The sequence below is a fragment of the Phyllobates terribilis genome, unplaced genomic scaffold (assembly GCF_046119375.1).
Source record: "Phyllobates terribilis strain yellow unplaced genomic scaffold, ASM4611937v1 Scaffold_305__1_contigs__length_2280687, whole genome shotgun sequence".
Lineage (NCBI taxonomy): Eukaryota > Metazoa > Chordata > Amphibia > Anura > Dendrobatidae > Phyllobates > Phyllobates terribilis.
The window spans coordinates 382,537-402,221 of NW_027363065.1; the positions used below are offsets into that span (position 1 = coordinate 382,537).

The window sequence follows — 19,685 nt, forward strand, 5'->3', positions numbered from 1 at the left end:
CCCATGCCTTACCGTATGCTTGCCACGTTGACGGGGCAACTGACGCTCTGATTAATGGCATCAACTATTCGCCACTAGATCCCATAGGGAGGGTGGGCAACTGTTGCCCGATGGGTGGGCGTTGTGGAAGAGCTCTGTGAAAATCTGCCAATTGAATTGTTATAAAGCGTTAGCAGCAGCTTTATACCCCTCAGCATAGTGGCTAGCGCGGACCCATACATTGTGTTTTAGGCACAGGAATGCTAGTCTGGGTAGTAGGCCTAGCACTGGGAGAGACGATGATGCCATCTTATTAATGCAGTGCGCTAGGCTGGTGTTTTGTGTTATGAAGCGTATATTTTTGTTAGCCAGGCGTGCGCCCCATATTTCTATTGCTACCACTATTGGGAAAAATTATTTTCAGGGCTAGATGCAGCTAAAAATTATTATTAATTTCAAAGCTGGTGGAGCTTGGTATAGATGGCCTAATACAACAAGTCCCACACACAGCTACAAGCCCAAATATTTTTTTCAGAGCTAGATGCAGAAAAAAATTATATTCAATTTGCAACCTGATGGAGGTCAGTATAGATGGACTAATAGAATGATGCTATGCCCAAAAGATTTTACTTCACTAGGTGCAGTAAAAAAATTGGTATTATATACACAGGTGGTATATCTTGCAACACAGATAGGCTACTCCACTGACTAACACACTCTGCAGTAGGCCAAAAAGGATTAGCTTTGCTAGATTCAGCCAAATGCTGTGAAAAAAACTTGCACAGCACTGGCACAGACCTGCCTGGCAAAAACTGATAGGAACTGATGTAACCTAGTCCTGAAAAGGACTGCAATTACAATTAGTCTTTACTCCCACAATCTATCTATTTAAGAGCACAGACCTGCCTGTTAAATGTCGTAGGAAATGCTGTAACCTAGTCCTTAAAAGGACTGCAATCACAACTATTCCCTACTCCCAAGCTATCTGTAGATTTGTGCGAAAATTGGCTTGAAATTAACAAGGTATAGCGCACACAGCAACAGCGGTGCCGTCTAACACGCAGCTGCAGCAGTGAGAAAATGGTGGCGACGGGGAAAATGGCTTGGTCTTATAGGGCAAGGACATGTGACATACACTGCCAATCACACATGCCCTTGCTTGTGTGAAAAAAAGCACTTCGCTCCGTGTGTGCGCTGCTGATAGGCTGACAGATTGCACCTCCCCACTGCAAATGCGGGAAAGAGAAAAAAAAATGGAGATCTTCATTGTTCCTGCAGAGATCCATCCCCTGCCCCTCCCCCCACCCCGCTGTACACTCAAACTGCGTATTAACATTAATTTTCATCATTACTGAGAAAAAATCCAGTTATGATTTTGGTGCACGAACAGTTATCGAACATAACCTCGAACAGCCGAATTTTTCTCAAATTGTTCGTGTTCGCCGACCGGCTCGAACACCGCCCAAAACAGCTCGAATTTGAGATTGGCGAACAGTTCGAGTAGAACAACGCTCATCTCTAATAGTGAGTGCAGCTCTGGAGTATAATACAGGATGTAACTCAGGATCAGTAATGTAATGTATGTACACAGTGACTGCACCAGCAGAATAGTGAGTGCAGCTCTGGAGTATAATACAGGATGTAACTCAGGATCAGTAATGTAATGTATGTACACAGTGACTGCACCAGCAGAATAGTGAGTGCAGCTCTGGAGTATAATAGAGGATGTAACTCAGGATCAGTAATGTAATGTATGTACACAGTGACTGCACCAGCAGAATAGTGAGTGCAGCTCTGGAGTATAATACAGGATATAACTCAGGATCAGTAATGTAATGCATGTACACAGTGACTGCACCAGCAGAATAGTGAGTGCAGCTCTGGGGTATAATACAGGATGTAACTCAGGATCAGTACAGTATAAGTAATATAATGTATGTACACCGTGCCGTGACTTTTTAAGTCTAATGTTATTTGTAGAATGTTTTTCATTGGTGAATGTTTGCTTTAATTACAAGATTGTTGGTTAGTTTTTGGGATTTTCTGGCCCTTTTACTCCATGGTATATTAGTCCCATTAAAATATTTATTTTTTCTTACATCTGTGTGTCCTGACAGCTGTCACAGAGGCTCTGATGGCTCCAGGACTAATACCTGGCAGCAGTGGAACCCGTAATCTTCATGATAATTTATCTGACCTGAGAGCACAGGTAGCAGCCAATCAGAAGGGCATCCAGTTGGTAAATGAGCTAATTGACATCTACGGTCTGGAAGTGGTGCAGGCATACATGGCGCACATTCAGGTTAGTACCAAAGCCCTGAGCATTGGACACTGCCAATCACTGATTATATATCTGACCTATTGCTAAAGGTGTTCTCCAAGAATGTAATAAAATGACCCCCGTCACTCAATGCAAACGACAGCCCAACCTGGTCACGTATCAAGGAGGGCTACAGCGTGAAGAAACACAGCTCCCGAGACCTATGTCTGAACTGACAGAGGAGCTGTATGTAAGTGCACATACCGGTGAGGTGACAGGAAAATAAATAAATCTTCTCAGCTGACTGAGTACCGAGGACTACAGCTGGAGAAAAAAATCCTGTGTGTTCAGTCAGCCGAGAAGATGATTTATTTATTCTCCTGTCAGTCCTTCTTGAGAAGCTCTGTGGTATGTGCGCTTACAATACAGCTCCTCTGTCAGTTGAGACACAGGTCTCGGGAACTGTTTCTTTAGACTGCAGGTCGGGCCGTCGTTTGAAGTGACGGGGGGCCATTTTATTACATTCTAGGAGAACCCCTTTAAAGTGTAACTATTGTTTCAGGAGACCTTGCAGCAGAATAACTGTGTCTCTCTCTAGCTCCTCACCTGTCCCCTCTCCATATAATCTTATGTGCATCAACTCCCGTCACCCCTCTTAGTGATGAGAAAATCTGTTTTCACCAAATACAAATTTTACCCCTGTATTGAGTGAAAAATCAGCCCAGGAGGAAAAAGGAGCAGATTTCTGAGAGGTTTTACAAAGTTACATATTTTCATTTGCATTAATGATTTATGGAAAAAAATATATAATGATGGATCAATAATAAAAGTGTTTTAACACTAAGCATCTGCTCTGCTCCCTAAATTATTAGGTAACACAATTCTGGAGCTATCATTTTAAATTTTGTACATATGGGCAGTATTATAAATATATCACTAGTATAATACTGCCCCTGTGTACAAGAATATAACTACTATAATACTTCTCCTATGTACAAGAATATAACTACTATAATACTGCCCCCTATGTACAAGAATATAACTACTATAATACTGCTCCTATGTACAAGAATATAACTACTATAATACTGCTCCTATGTACAAGAATATAACTACTATAATACTGCCCCCTATGTACAAGAATATAGCTACTATAATACTGTCCATATGTACAAGAATATAACTACTATAATACTGCTCCTATGTACAAGAATATAACTACTATAATACTGCTCCTATGTACAAGAATATAACTACTATAATACTGCCCCCTATGTACAAGAATATAACTACTATAATACTGTCCATATGTACAAGAATATAACCACTATAATACTGCTCCTATGTACAAGAATATAACTACTATAATACTGCTCCCTATGTACAAGAATATAACTACTATAATACTGCTCCTTATGTACAAGAATATAACTACTATAATACTGCTCCTTATGTACAAGAATATAACTACTATAATACTGCCCCTATGTACAAGAATATAACTACTATAATACTGCTCCCTATGTACAAGAATATAACTACTATAATACTGCCCCTATGTACAAGAATATAACTACTATAATACTGCCCCCTATATACAAGAATATAACTACTATAATACTGCCCCCTATATACAAGAATATAACTACTATAATACTGCTCCCTATGTACAAGAATATAACTGCTATAATACTGCCCCCTATATACAAGAATATAACTGCTATAATACTGCCCCCTATATACAAGAATATAACTACTATAATACTGCCCCCCTAAGTACAAGAATATAACTACTATAATACTGCCCCTATGTACAAGAATATAACTACTATAATACTGCTCCTATATACAGGAATATAACTACTATAATACTGCCCCCTATATACAAGAATATAACTACTATAATACTGCTCCTATGTGCAAGAATATAACTACTATAATACTGCCCCCTATGTACAAGAATATAACTACTATAATACTGCTCCTATGTACAAGAATATAACTACTATAATACTGCCCCCTATGTACAAGAATATAACTACTATAATACTGCTCCTATGTACAAGAATATAACTACTATAATACTGCTCCCTATGTACAAGAATATAACTACTATAATACTGCTCCTTATGTACAAGAATATAACTACTATAATACTGCCCCTATGTACAAGAATATAACTACTATAATACTGTTCCCTATGTACAAGAATATAACTACTATAATACTGCCCCTATGTACAAGAATATAACTACTATAATACTGCCCCCTATATACAAGAATATAACTACTATAATACTGCCCCCTATATACAAGAATATAACTACTATAATACTGCTCCCTATGTACAAGAATATAACTGCTATAATACTGCCCCCTATATACAAGAATATAACTGCTATAATACTGCCCCCTATATACAAGAATATAACTACTATAATACTGCCCCTATGTACAAGAATATAACTACTATAATACTGCTCCCTATGTACAAGAAAATAACTACTATAATACTGCTCCTATGTACAATAATATATTCCTGTACATAGGAGCAGTATTATAGTAGTTATATTCTTGTACATAGGGGGCAGTATTATAGTAGTTATATTCTTGTACATAGGGGCAGCATTATAGTAGTTATATTCTTGTACATAGGAGCAGTATTATAGTAGTTATATTCCTGTCCATAGGAGCAGTATTATAGTAGTTATATTCTTGTACATAGGAGCAGTATTATAGTAGTTATATTCTTGTACATAGGAGCAGTATTATAGTAGTTATATTCCTGTCCATAGGAGCAGTATTATAGTAGTTATATTCTTGCACATAGGAGCAGTATTATAGTAGTTATATTCTTGTCCATAGGAGCAGTATTTTAGCAGGTATATTCTTGTACATAGGGAGCAGTATTATAGTAGTTATATTCTTGTACATAGGAGCAGTATTATAGTAGTTATATTCTTGTACATAGGAGCAGTATTATAGTAGTTATATTCTTGTACATAGGGGGCAGTATTATAGTAGTTATATTCTTGTACATAGGAGCAGTATTATAGTAGTTATATTCTTGTACATAGGGGCAGTATTATAGTAGTTATATTCTTGTACATAGGGGCAGTATTATAGTAGTTATATTCTTGTACATAGGAGCAGTATTATAGTAGTTATATTCTTGTACATAGGAGCAGTATTATAGTAGTTATATTCCTGTACATAGGGGCAGTATTATATTAGTTCTATCTACTATTCTTGTATTATGCTTTCTCTTTTATTGCTCATTCTTGCTCTTTATGGTACTATCAGTATTTGTATGATTTTTGGGGAGCTGTGATGGCTTTTCTATTATATAGGGTAACGCAGAGGTGGCAGTGAGGGGCATGCTGAGGGAGTTTGCTCATCGGTGGGAGCAGCAGTCCGGAGCCCTAGAGGTGGAGTCTGTAGATTACATGGATGACGGGTCTCCTATCAAGCTGAAGGTGACGATTAACAAAGAGGAGGTAAAACAACAAGTATCGCACTATAATGGACGGTAATTACTGTAGTTTGTCAGTGTCAGGATTTGGTATAAATAACTGGTAATAGTGATGTCGTGTAGTGATGCGGGGGGCACAGATTGTGTCTTTCCTGGGCTTTATGATACATTTATACTAGAGAAGGACACATTTATTTGTATGGGACTGAACTGTACTTGAATTTTGCAAAAATCTGCATTCTGGAGAATATGGATTTTTGGTAATCCTCTTGGCGCGAATTCAGTGAAATGGCAGCCAGCTGCGGCCGCCATCTTACTGCACAGTAGAGGGCCAACAAAACGTTAAAAAGAGAGAAACCTCTTCGGCTGCAGCCGCTGCTCCCTGTCCTCTGTCCACCGTGAGCAGGTCCTGGTGTTCACCGCTCGCAGCCTAGATCAACGACTGGCCGGAGTTGCGATGGAGGAGCGGAGAGAAGCATGGAGTGGTTGTAGAGGTGAGCGGTGACGTCAGTATGAGAGTTATTTTTTTTTAGTTTTCACATTTAGTCTGCCCTGGGGTCTAGAAATAAATGCACCAAAACATAAATTTTGCCTGATCCGCTCATCTCTAATTTACATACAACTTTGATTATATTTCTTAAGCACAATATGAGGACATTTCACCCAACAATTTAAGGATAAATCATGTATTTTTTTTACATATTTTTGGAGCTGGTGATTTTTGTGTTTCCGACTCTTTACAAATAACTTTTCCACTACTTTACCTTATGCCCAAGTATTTTGGTCGGCATGGCTCCGTGTTCAGATTAATATTGTGTAATTCCTTTATATGTCTCTTGGGTGCAGATTGTTGTGTTTTTTTTTTTCTGTTTTTTTTTTTAATTAAAAAAAGAAATTTTCTGAGTTTTCTGATACATTTTCTCCACTTGTCGTAGGGAAGCGCGGTCTTTGATTTCACTGACTCCGGATATGAAGTCTTTGGGAACTGTAATGCCCCTCGAGCCATCACCCTCTCCGCCCTCATCTACTGTCTACGCTGCATGGTCGGCCAAGATATTCCCCTAAACCAGGTCAGCAGAGGAATCTCTCCACATGTATCACATGAGAGAAGTTAATGGATTATATGGGCACGGCTGCTTTCCCCAGAAGCACTCACAGTCCATGGGTTGTCGGGTGATTCATGCTGCCTAAATCACAGGCATGATGACTCGGACCTGGCAGCTTGGCTGCAGCTTGGAACGTTTTTCCCTGAATATTTCCAGCGTTTCAGAGGAAATATACAGTAGTTAGAGGTTTCGGTTAGGGTCATCTCCAGGTTTGGTTCCCAGCTCCACTCCAGGTGATTGAGAGGTTTTTCCCAATGCAAGAGACCTGTCAATCACCTAGAGCGGTGCTGGGAGAAGCCGCCGGAGACAGCGGTGGACCAGTCTGATTTCTGGTTATGGTCCCCGCCTGGGTCTTCTAACTATATTTTCTCTGAAATGCTGGAGAATTTGGGAGAACATTATACCTGACTGCAATCGTGCAGCCGGGATCTGGTTCATGCTGTGCGTAGTTTTGGCAACATGAATCGTGCGAATGAAATAATGTATAAGACACAAACATAAGTCTCTATTAGAACCATCTTTATGCCTTTTTTTTTCCTTGAGTAAAGATAGGAAGGCTCAGATTCATTATTGTTTTTATTTTTGGAATTCTTCTAGGGTTGCCTGGTGCCCATTCGAGTCATTATCCCAAAAGGATCGATTCTGGACCCCTCTCCGGACGCTGCCGTTGTGGGGGGCAACGTGCTGACGTCACAGAGGATTGTTGATGTCATCTTTAAGGCCTTTCAAGTGTGTGCGGCTTCACAGGTGAGATGGGTTAGTGCAAACACAAATCATGGGTCAGGGCTCATTCACACGATTATGCCGCGCGCGCAGACCCTGTACTATGGGGCAAGGACTCATAACCCATTACGGACACTTTTCCGCATTTTGTTTCTTCCTTCCCCCCCCCCCCCCCCCCCCAAGTGCCACCACTTTTCTTTATTTTTCCGTTGACCAAGTTGTATGGGGGCCCGTAGTTTTCGGGACGAGTTGTAAAGTGAATAGTGTGAATCAGAACTACAATATAATGGGCTGAAAAAAATCCAAGTGGGATGACACCATTAAAAAAACACAACTCCACAATTGTTTTTTTTGGGTTTCATTTTAACAGTGTTTGTTACATTGTAAGAATGACCTGGAATCCTGATTCTCCAGGTCCATATGATTATGGAGATACTAAATTTGTAACGTTTTATTTTACTGAACTTTATGAAAAAAAAAAAAAAAAATGGTCTTGTGTCGCCATTTTCTGAGACCTGTAACTTTTTTATATCTTATTGTGAGCCGAGCTGTGGTTTTTACCATTCTACAGTACATACAACTTTTTATTGCATTTTTGGGTGGGATGTGATATGGTGAAGGGGTGAATATAATTGGAAATTTTTCCAAAATATTTTCACCCCTCTGCTGAAATCCCCCATGATGTATGAAGAAGCAGCAGCACGTCACCATAATGGAGTCCTTTTCTTCAGGGCTGTATGAACAACATCACATTTGGTAACCAGAACATCGGATACTATGAGACGGTGGCCGGCGGTGCCGGGGCCGGTCCACACTGGGACGGCAGAAGCGGAATTCATAGTCACATGACCAATACGCGAATTACAGACCCGGAGATTCTGGAGAAACGGTACAAGGAATAGCTCCTGAGCCTTTTCCCATACGTGCGGACCCAATGTGGATGTATTTTTTAATATGTGCCCAGAGGTTAAAGACGAAGTAAATATTTTTTTATTATTTTTTTTTAGCCATAACTTTGTAATTTATCTGATCTAGCTGTAGGGCGCTTGCATTTTGAGCGTTGTATTTCTCAAAGACGCCATTTTGAGGTAATAAGATCTAATTATTTACTCTCAAAGGTAAAAGTAAAAAGCAAGAGTGAAATTTTTTTTAATGTTCATTGTGTGGGGAAAATAGTTTCACTGTATTCCTACACACTTGTACGCAGTTTAAAGTTTTGTTTTATTTGACCCTTTTTAGTAATCTTGTGTAATAAACCTGCAATTTTTGGGTAGTAGATAAATCCCGAAAGCCAGAACAAAAAAAACAAATTTATTCGGGCAAATTGTTTTTTTTAATGATACTGTTGAAATTTTTCATTGGTAAAATATGGGGCCAACTTTTTTTTTGGGGTGGCAGGGGGGAAAAAGTATTCATTTCTGCCAATGTGGGGGAGGGGTATATTTATTCTCAAGTTATTGATTTTTTTTTTGATTTTTTTATTTCCTTGGAAGAGGATTTCCTTCTATAATGCTTTGCAGCACATAACATTCAAGGAAAAAATCCACTTGGATTAATATCTAATGAACATTCTAGTATATTCTCCTGCATGCGATTAGTAATAATCTAGCAGGGATCGGGCTCAGACATCGGCTCTAGATGTTTCCTGCAGTTTGTTCCTCTGCCCCTCTCTTAGGTATCCGGTGGTCCTGAAGCGTTTCCAGTTACGTCTGGACTCTGGTGGTCGGGGAAAGTTCTGTGGTGGTGACGGCGTCATTCGGGAGCTGCTGTTCAGAGAACGCGTCATCTTGTCGGTTCTCACAGAGCGAAGGGTGTTCCGACCCTACGGCATCCAAGGTGGCACGATAGATGGTCCTCATGATACAGTCTAATGTCACACTACCTAAACGCAGAGCTGTGGAGTCAATACATACACGGCAGACAGCTATCAATCCACTGGAGCGAGATGTGGTGAAGCCGGCCGGGGACGTCATCGGACCAGTCATATCTCTTCCTGTGGGCCCTGGACGGCTTTCAAACTTCACTCCTCAACACTGAAATCCTAACACCAAGAAGGAAAAGTCACAGAATTATAAAAATCATTGGATCAATAGACATGTTAATTATATGCAAAGCATGAAAAAAATGGAAAAAAAAATGTCAAAACATTTCAAATTATTCAGTATCTGGTATGTTTCTGTGCGGATATTACCTTTGACCGGATAACCGTTTTATTAACCTCAGTGATATAAGAGTTGGTGTGCTCAGTGCGTGTATAAGTCTGCAGTCACTTTGCGCGACTGCAGACTTATGAATCCACCCAGTGCAGACACTGTGCGCTGCGGGATTTGCCGGTTTCAGACTCTGTAACAGAGGGTGTGTATACGTTATACATACCTCCGGCCAGTGGGCGCAGCCTCGCTCTCCATAGACTTGTATTGAGCGAGGCCGCGCCTTTTAGTCGGACACACCTACTGTCCGTCCAAGTCACTAGACGGCGCGTGGCCTCACTCCATACACCTGTATGGAGCGATGCGGTGCCGGCTGCCCGGGTATATGTATAACATATACACACTCTCAGTTACCGAGTCTGACACCGGCGGATCCCCGCAGCTCACATCAATCCCCCCCAGCGCAGGTGCTAAGTCTCACAGAGTGACTGCAGACTTATCACTTTTGACCAGACAACTCCTTTAATGCTCGTCTGAAGAATGTTTTGATGCTGAATGCACTTGGGCAAATCACCAAGATCCACTGCTGGCAGCTCCTGTGTAATTACCAACCTTTGACATCTCCAATGTGCTCGTTGGGAGACAAGTCCAGAGACACGAGGGGCCATGGTAGCACGCTTATTCCTAGTGGGACTCGTCGCTGCAGAGGCGAGGACTCCATTGCCATATTGATCTGCACCACGATGGCCTTTGAGCAGAGTCACTTGAGATCTATGGATGCCTGTAGATGGCCATCTGGCTTGTAGCTCAGTGCCTTGCCAATGCCTTCTGATGGTTTGTGTAGAGACTGTTTGATGCCTGCCCTCGGGTATGTGACATCTACTTTCACTTGCAGTACAAAATGGATCACTACACGTCTTACTTCAAAACTGACAAGACCGTATGGGCAATGCCATGAGGAGCTTTCACGAGGGAATATCACTCCGATCATAAACCCGGGATTACGGTGTGGGGTAGCCGGACTCTTCTAGTCTTCCTTCGGAGTACATTAACAGCTCGGCTTTACATTGATGTGGTCATGTAACCAGTGGTGCAGCCTTTTCTTTAACGAGTCCCATGAGCTGTTTTTTTAAACATGACACCAGACCACATTTTACTGTGAACCGCCTGCGTGCCCTAAACGTTATACCGCTGCAGCATCTCCAGACTTCTCTCCCATCAAGCACATCTGGACGTCATTGGTCAGTAAATACGCAAGAGCTGCCAGCAGCAGATCTTGATGATTTGCTCAGAACATTCGTCAGACGACCATTAATAATCTTAGTGATAGTAACTGAAGCTGGAAGTGTCGGTATTTCTGCACGTGGCTCGTACTCCATACTGAATAACTCAAGATGTTTTGAAAATTGTGTTTCCATTTTTTTTCTTGATTTGCAGATCAGTGACATCCATCGATCCTGTGATCTCAAAAATTACATGACTTTTCCTTCTTGGTGTTGCAGCGTCAATGTTGAGTAGTGTATATTTTCTCTGTAACGCCATCGCTAAAGAAATACCTGGAGGCAAAATTGCGCAGCCAGACTCTGATTCGCGCCATCTGTGGTTCAGACAGCGTTAGTCTAGGTCAGTGTCACAGGATATGCCATTAATGGCTGTCACTAAAGAACCCGACAGGTGCTGGTTTCATCTCTGGTACCCTCAACTTTTGGGGAAAAAAATTATTTGCTCAACACCATTACAGATTACTAGCTGACTCCGTATCGGCAAATAAGAGGTCATTGGACCTGTGTTTTGTAAGGCGTGGGTTCTTGTGGATGTGTCACAAATATATCAGATGGCAATTTATTTTAACAACGTATAAATCACTTTAATTCCAGGTGGATCTCCTGGTGCTCCTGGGCTCAACTTCTTGCATCGAAGTGAAGGGAAAAACATCAACTTGGGTGGGAAAACTTCCATTTCATTAGAACCTGGGGTGAGAGAATGAAGGATTAATCTTCACTTGACTTTACACATTAATATTGCGCCAAATGTATGCGCTTCTCCCAGCCTCCTTGGTTCTCTTTTCTGCTTGGTTATCTTGTACAGGGATAAAGTTATTGCAGATGTTAGAGAGGCCTGGTACCTAAAGGCAAGACCAGCTCCATGTTTAGGTGGACCCCCTTTGCTTTCTATCATTTTCTCTTCTTCCAAGACCTATAATTTTTTTTTTATTTTTAGGTCCGTAGTGTTGTATGAATGCCTGTGGCCCTAAGTTACCATGTAGTAAATACCATCTGTCATTTCCTTTTTGGGGTCCTTTCTGATGTCTACATGTGAGACACAGAAGTCTCCAGCATCTTCCCTATTGTGGGATGCTGATAACTTGGTTATCACAATCATGTTGCGGGGGTATGATGGGTGACAGAACAGGCACCATTTCCAACCTCTTAAATGCTGCTGTCCCAACTGATGACATCTAAAGGTTGCGCGGGCCGTGTTGCAGATCTTCCGGAGTCACCTTTTGGTCTTGGCGCTTTACATTGCCATAACTAGAGATTAGAAATGAAACCCTTCATGTCATGTATCAGCTTTGGGGTCTGTACTTGGCATAACAGGAACACCAGCAAATCTACCAGATGCTTTTCTTCGACATCACAACCCCAGGAACATTGGTCTGTTATGGTTGAAAAATAAAACGTACAATCTGTTTTTTTTTCACCCAGGACATATTCACTCTTCATACCCCAGGAGGGGGAGGGTATGGCGACAACAAGGCTGGTGATAATACACAGAAGCCTATAAAGAGTCAAAGTCGCAGCTTTGCAGAGCGAGGAAGTGTCTACGATTACCGCGTGGCTCAGGAGACTGTGTGAATCACTCCAGAAGCCTGAGACGACGAGATACACGACTGGGCGATAGGAGGCAGATGTAGCACTTTTGAGACACGATCTACTATCACTGTCGTATCAGATTATATGATAGAATTTTATTAATAAAAAATAAATAACGCTTTTGCAGAAATTACTCATTTAGATTTTTTTTTTCTTTTTTAATAATAACTTTTATAGAAAACGTAGATCTTGGTTAACAGGTAAACGATGCCGGCAAAGACCAACATGAAATAACATGCAGTGTCCGTCTGTCCATTCTAGACGTCTTGATGCCGGAGGTGACAAGCACAAGCATCCAATATCTTTCAGACACATTTATAATTTCAAAAATGAAATCGTATTATGTGAAAAAATGTCAGTCGTGTACCAGTGGTGTTCTTCAGGACACGGCGGAGTGACCGACAAAGAAACCCGACTCTTACACAGTTTGTTTTCAAGAAAAACGTATTTTAACCAGACAATGGCAAATGTATGCAGAATGTTATGAATGTTTTCTAAACGTCTGGAACCCCTGTGCTATACAGCGTGGCACTCAAGTGATCGGGATTTCCTCTTTTCTCTAGACGTTTGCCTCTTGGTGTGCCTGTCTAAATCAGCCCGCTACTACTGGCTTGCACGCATACAGTTAATCCATTTCTCAGGGTGTAACGTAGAGAGTAGTCTGCAGTACAGCACCAGAGTTTACAAACTTAACGTCTCCCTCTCTCTTCCCATGATGTCTTCAGTGAATTTGGAGGAATAGTCCATTCTCAATTGCATAGAAAATACCCCAAAAAATTACTATGACGGCGGTTTAGCCTTGAGTGAAGTCTATCACAGTTAAATACCTGTCCAATAATACAATACTCCGCAAAAACTTTCTCCTGAAACAGAATGAAGTTCAAGTTTTGGTCCGGAGTCCGTTTTGTGCCATGTCGGCACCTGAGTGTGATTTGTGTTTTTGGCTATTAACCCCTTTACCCCCCAGGGTGGTTTGCATGTTAATGACCAGGCCAATTTTTACAATTCTGACCACTGTCACTTTATGATGTAATTACTCTGGAACGCTTCAACGGATCCCCCTGATTCTGAGATTGTTTTTTTGTGACATATTGTACTTCATGATAGTGGTAAAATTTCTTAGATATCACTTTCGTTTATTTGTTAAAAAAATGGAAATTTGGCGAAAATTTTGAAAATTTCGCAATTTTCAAAATTTGAATTTTCATGCCCTTTAAATCAGAGAGATATGTCACACAAAATAGTTAATAAATAACATTTCCCACATGTCTACTTTACATCAGCACAATTTTGGAACCAATTTTTTATTTTTTTTGTTAGGGAGCTATAAGGGTTAAAAGTTGACCAGCAATTTCTTATTTTTCCAACAAAATTTACAAAACCATTTTTTTTTTAGGGACCACATCACATTTGAAGTGACTTTGAGGGGTCTTTATGACAGAAAATACCAAAAAGTGACACCATTCTAAAAACGGCACCCCTCAAGGTGCTCAAAACCACATTCAAGAACTTTATTAACCCTTCAGGTGCTTCACAGGAATTTTTGGAATATGGAAGAATAAAATGAACATTTAACTTTTTTCACAAAAATGTTACTTTAGACCCAATTTTTTTTATTTTCACAGGGGTAACAGGAAAAAAATGGACCACAAAATTTGTTGTGCAATTTCCCCTGAGCACGCAGATACCCCATATGTGGGGGAAAACCACTCTTTTGGCGCACTGCAGGGTTCAGAAGGGAAGGAGCGCCATTAGACTTTATGATTGTAAAATTTGCTTGAATAATTAGTGGACGCCATGTTGCGTTTGGAGAGCCCCTGATGTGCCTAAACAGTGGAAACCCCCCACAAGTGACACCATTTTGGAAACTAGACCCCTCAGGGAACTTATCTAGATGTGTGGTGAGGACCCTGAACCCCCAAGTGTTTTACCAAAGTTTATAACATGGAGCCGTGAAAATAAAAAATTTGGGGCTAAAACATAATTTTTGTGGAAAAGGTTTGATTTTTTTTATTTTCACAAGGGTAAGAGGAGAAAATGGACCCCAAAAACTTTTGTGCAATTTCTCCTGAGTACGCCAATACCCCATATGTGGGGAAAATACAGTGTTTGGGCGCACGGCATAGTTCAGAAGGGAAGGAGCACTGTGTGACTTTTTGAACGCAAAATTGGCTGGAATAGAGAGCGGACGGCATGTCGTGTTTGGAGAGCCCCTGATGTGCCTAAATAGTGGAAACCCCCATAAGTGACACCATTTTGGAAACTACACCCCTCAAGGATTTTATCAAAGGGTATAGTGAACATTTTGAACCCAGAGGTACGACACAGAATTTGATAACATTAAGTCATCATATTGAATAAGTTGTCATTAGTCTTGAGCGCAAGTGCTCGCTACTTGAGTTTGCATCGAGTACTCAGGTATGCACCATGTATCACTGGTGCTCAAGTGAAATGCTCGAGTCCCCGCCCCGCATGTTTCACGGTTATTAGACACCCAAAAAAAAACATGCGGGGATCGCTCGCGCATGGCAGGCAATCCCCAAGAGGTTTTTTTGGCCGCGAAGCATATGGGGCGGAGACTCGAGCATGTCACTCGAGCACCCTCGATACTCAGTGCATACCCGAGCACCCGATGCAAACTCAAGTAGCGAGCACTTGCGCTCAACACTGGTCGCCATATCTTAATTTTTTTATTTTTGTTTCACTTTTGTAAAAAATCCTAACACAACCCTAACCCTAACCCTAGCCCAACCCCAACCCTAGCCCTAGCACAACCCTAACCCGAGAATTTATTTTTTACGCCATTCCTCGTGCGGTATAAGTGATTAGACGACTATTCTTCGGGTCGGTGCGATTACAGTGATACCAGAATCATATCGATTTTTTATGATTGACAGCTGTCACACACAAAAAGACAAATTTTTTTTGTAAAATCTAGTTTTTGCATCGCCATATTTTGAGAGCTATAAATTTTTCCATATTTTGACCGACAGAGTCATGTGACGGCTTGTTTTTTGCGGGATGAGTTGACATTTTTATTGGTACCATTTTCAGGCATGTGACATTTTTTGATCGCTCTTCTATTCCGATTTTTGGGAGGCAGAGAAAAAAAATTCCTGAATTGTTGTTTTTGGTTTAATTTCTTTATGCTGTTCCACGTGTGGTGAAATTTATAAGGTAGCTTTATTTTGGGGTCAGTACGTTTACAGCGGTACCACATTTATATAGTTTTTCTATGTTTTAGCGCTTTTACACAATAAAAGCTATTTTTTTTGCATCGTTTTATTCTGAGAGCTATAACTTTTTTATTTTTCAGCTGATGGAGCTGTATGGCAGCTTGTTTTTTATAGGACAAGATGATGTTTTCAGCGGTACCATTTTTATTTAGATTCGTCTTTTTGATCGCGTTTTATTCCATTTTTTGTTTGGCAGTATGATGATAAAGCATTGTTTTTTGCTTTGTTTTTTTTTTTTTTACCGTGTTCACTAAAGGGGTTAACTAGTGGGACAGTTTAATAGGTCAGGTCGTTCCGGACGCGGCGATACCAAATATGTGTACTTTTATTGTTTTTTTGGGGGGTGGTTTTCATAATAATATTTATCGATCGGTACATTATATTTTTATTTTTGGTGGATTTTTTTTTTTTTTTTTAAATATTTTTACAATTTTTTTTTTCACTTTGACATTTTTTTTACTTTTATTCTTTGTCCCACGATGGGACTTTCACTTTTTTTATTCTGATCACCTGTATAGCATAGGGATGGAGCACCATTCCTCTGCTATACAGGCTGTCAGTGCTGCAGATGCGGAAGATATTTTGGTCATGCGCAGTGCATGACCAAAGTATCTTCTGCATCTGCAGCACTGACAGCCTGTATAGCGAAGGAATAGTGCTCCACCCCTATGCTATACAGGCGATCAGAATATAAAAAGTCTGGTGACCCGGATGTTGTCATGACGACATCGGGTCGTCATGGCAACATCTGGGAAGCCGCGGCAGACAGCGCTGGAGGCCGGCAGGAGAGGTCAGTATCCTGATCACCTCCCCTTGCCACCACAGTGCTGCAATCGACTTCGATCGCAGCATTGCAGGGGTTAATGTGCCAGGAGCGGTGTGGGACCGCGATCGCAAAGACGTACTAATATGTATCAGGCTCTTAATACGTATCTGCGCCCTGGGCTTTAAAGAGGTTAAACAAACAGACAACGTAGCAGCAGATCCATAAGTCCTGGATGCTTAAAATAGAAATAAACGTATCTTGCATCAGTCAATTTGCCTAACTACAGGCTATGCCTCATCCGTAGATATTTTGGCGCCAAAATGTTATGTGATGCATGCACAGTTACTCACTGCCCTTCCACTGCCCCTCCAACCGGTGAGCAGTACCAATGATGCTTGTGGCTTGAGTCCTCAGTTGCGTCCTTCACCTCTCACTGTGGGTCCAGGCCTTTAAAGTCTTAACCGCGTTCCTGACAGTAATCTCCTGCAATCTGGAGAGGTTCTGGTCACGGGCAAGTTCAACTCCAATCTGCCACTTCTCTGCTGTCTGTGGGATTCTCCCAGACACAGGTGCTGCTGGATCCCTTTCCAGCACGTCTTTCACTGTTTAGGCCATCTCTAGACTGAACACAAGATGGCTACATTTCCTCTTCCTGTGTCCCATGAGTCAGACTGTAACCCCTCCTCTGACAATTCTATATGCATTACACAGTCTTTCAACAATACTTAAGGAACAGCAACATCTTGTGGCCAGATAACATCATTGGAAAGAAGCAAAATCTATTTACAAGTACAGTGTTACACTGGTAGGAATACAAGTATACACCACTATACCGGATGGATTGACACGCATCTCACAAAAGCTCATCTTACATGAACAAGATAGAGGAAAGAAAAGGACAAGACTGTAAAGAAATAAAAGCGATGAGAGAACAAAGATGTGAGATGCAGAAACTTATAAAGATGAATTATGAAAAGGTCACCCTTCCTGTCAACCACGTAAGAAGGCCATAGAAGATTTAGGCAATGACCAGGGATATCATGTGTTGACGTCTTTTGTTCTATGGTCGTTGGGTGCTGTAATCTTCTGCATGGACACTACATTTAACGCTTCAACCCATAAAAGCCTATTAAGAGATGATGATGATTTCCAGAGTCTGAGGATAATTTGAAGCAGTGCAAGAATAAATTGTCTCAGTAGCCCACGTTTGATTACAGGGATGGGGCTGGGGAGCTGAGACAACAAAGCCATCTCCAGTCATATGGAGATTAGTATGACACAACGTGATGTACAGTGGGTACGGAAAGTATTCAGACCCCTTTAAATTTTTCACTGTTTCATTGCAGCCATTTGGTAAATTCTAAAAAAGATCATTTTTTTCTCATTAACGTACACTTTGCCCCCCATCTTGACTGAAAAAAGCAGAAATGTAGAAATTTTTGTAAATTTATTAAAAAAGAAAAACTGAAATATCACATGGTCATAAGTATTCAGACCCTTTGCTCAGTATTGAGTAGAAGCCCCTTTTGATCTAGTACAGCCATGAGACTTCTTGGGAATGATGCAACAAGTTTTTCACACCTGGATTTGGGGATCCTCTGCCATTCTTCCTTGCAGATCCTCTCCAGTTCCGTCAGGTTGGATGGTGAACGTTGGTGGACAGCCATTTTCAGGTCTCTCCAGAGATGCTCAATTGGGTTTAGGTCAGGGCTCTGGCTGGGCCAGTCAAGAATGGTCACAGAGTTGTTCTGAAGCCAATTCTTTGCTATTTTAGCTGTGTGCTTAGAGTCATTGTCTTGTTGGAAGGAGAACCTTCGGCCAAATCTGAGGTCCAGAGCACTCTGGAAGAGGTTTTCATCCAGGATATCTCTGTACTTGGCTGCATTCATGTTTCCTTCAATTGCAACCAATCGTCCTGACCCTGCAGCTGAAAAACACCCCCATAGCATGATGCTGCCACCACCATGTTTCACTGTTGGGACTGTATTGGGCAGGCGATGAGCAGGGCTGAATACTTTCCGTACCCACTGTATAGTGAAGTAATCTCCTTCCACAGTAATAAAACCGGAGGAAAACTCCACTAGACGTGGAGATGTGCTTCAGCTACAGGCTCAATGTTACAAGTTAGAGGCTGAGGAAAATATTATGTACTTTTGCAGGGTCCTACTACACTATTGGAAAAGGATCTGAGCAATGAGTTCCTGCAATCTATGGGAGACTGATAACACAGGTCTGAAAGGGTAAAAATTGTTTGAAAAGTGAGTGGTGGTTGCCATCTACTTTCGATCGCTGAACTCTGTGAAATAAACTGTATGTGATGGAATTTTGACATTTTTACTAACGCTGACTCCATAGGCTTTTTCTTGCACCATACTTTGACCACTTTGTGTGACCTTTGCTGGATGATTTTTGTGTTATTGGATTGTTTAGAAATTAATGGATTGATGAACGGCGATTGGCTGCTGTGGGCAAAAAAAGATTTTCTTAACCCAGCTTCCAAACAGCGTGGTGGTGTTCATAGCATATCTTTCATTTTACCTCATCAAGAACTGACAACGGATTCCCATAGCAATCAATCACAGTGCAAAGGCAGACTTTCTTTTAGACAGTTCATGAGAGTGTGGTGCTGCGCGGCTTACCACGATTCTTTTCCACATTTAGTGGTTGTGGTGGACTAAACTTCTGTTTCAAACAAAGTGATCTACAAGGGGGTGTTCCAATTCACCCAACAACTTATTTGCGTTTGTTTTGTAGTGAAGTAACAACGAAGGAATATTACGGACTTTGTCAGAAAAATGTATTATGGGTAACTTTGGTGTAAAATTAGGTGATCAGGGCAAGTTGTGAGCTCCACGTGCAGTGTGTTAGGTTCGTGTAGAAGAACTACGACAGTGGTCTAAAGGGAAGAAGGAGCTATAGTTTTGGCGTGCCTATTTGGACTGAAACACAAAATCATAGAGATGACTGCTACTTTTGTACGTGCAACGTAAAGGGATTCAACTTTAAAAATAAGGAAATGATATACCCGGACCTCCTGTCAGCGATTCGCCTTGTGCCTCACAGTCCAGGAATACCTGTCCCTCCATCTCTGGAGAAACTTGAAGATACACTGCATTTAAA

At 41.1% G+C, this 19,685-nt stretch overlaps 1 protein-coding gene across 5 annotated transcripts in view; it reads left to right on the top strand.

Moving 5' to 3' along the window:
• Positions 1-12,696, top strand: part of LOC141220972 (5-oxoprolinase-like) — a 75,190-nt gene extending 62,494 nt beyond the window's left edge. For 4 of the 5 annotated variants that reach the window (XM_073666429.1, XM_073666430.1, XM_073666427.1 and 1 more), the window contains 8 exons: positions 2,097-2,281; positions 5,590-5,736; positions 6,647-6,781; positions 7,415-7,564; positions 8,272-8,429; positions 9,216-9,376; positions 11,568-11,665; positions 12,396-12,696. In XM_073666429.1, the coding sequence (XP_073522530.1) occupies positions 2,097-2,281; positions 5,590-5,736; positions 6,647-6,781; positions 7,415-7,564; positions 8,272-8,429; positions 9,216-9,376; positions 11,568-11,665; positions 12,396-12,545 (1,184 nt within the window). In that variant the 3' untranslated portion in view covers positions 12,546-12,696. The remainder of the gene's footprint in view (positions 1-2,096; positions 2,282-5,589; positions 5,737-6,646; positions 6,782-7,414; positions 7,565-8,271; positions 8,430-9,215; positions 9,377-11,567; positions 11,666-12,395) is intronic. The other variant, XM_073666431.1, reaches the window with a different exon arrangement.
• The last annotated feature ends 6,989 nt before the right edge of the window (positions 12,697-19,685 follow it).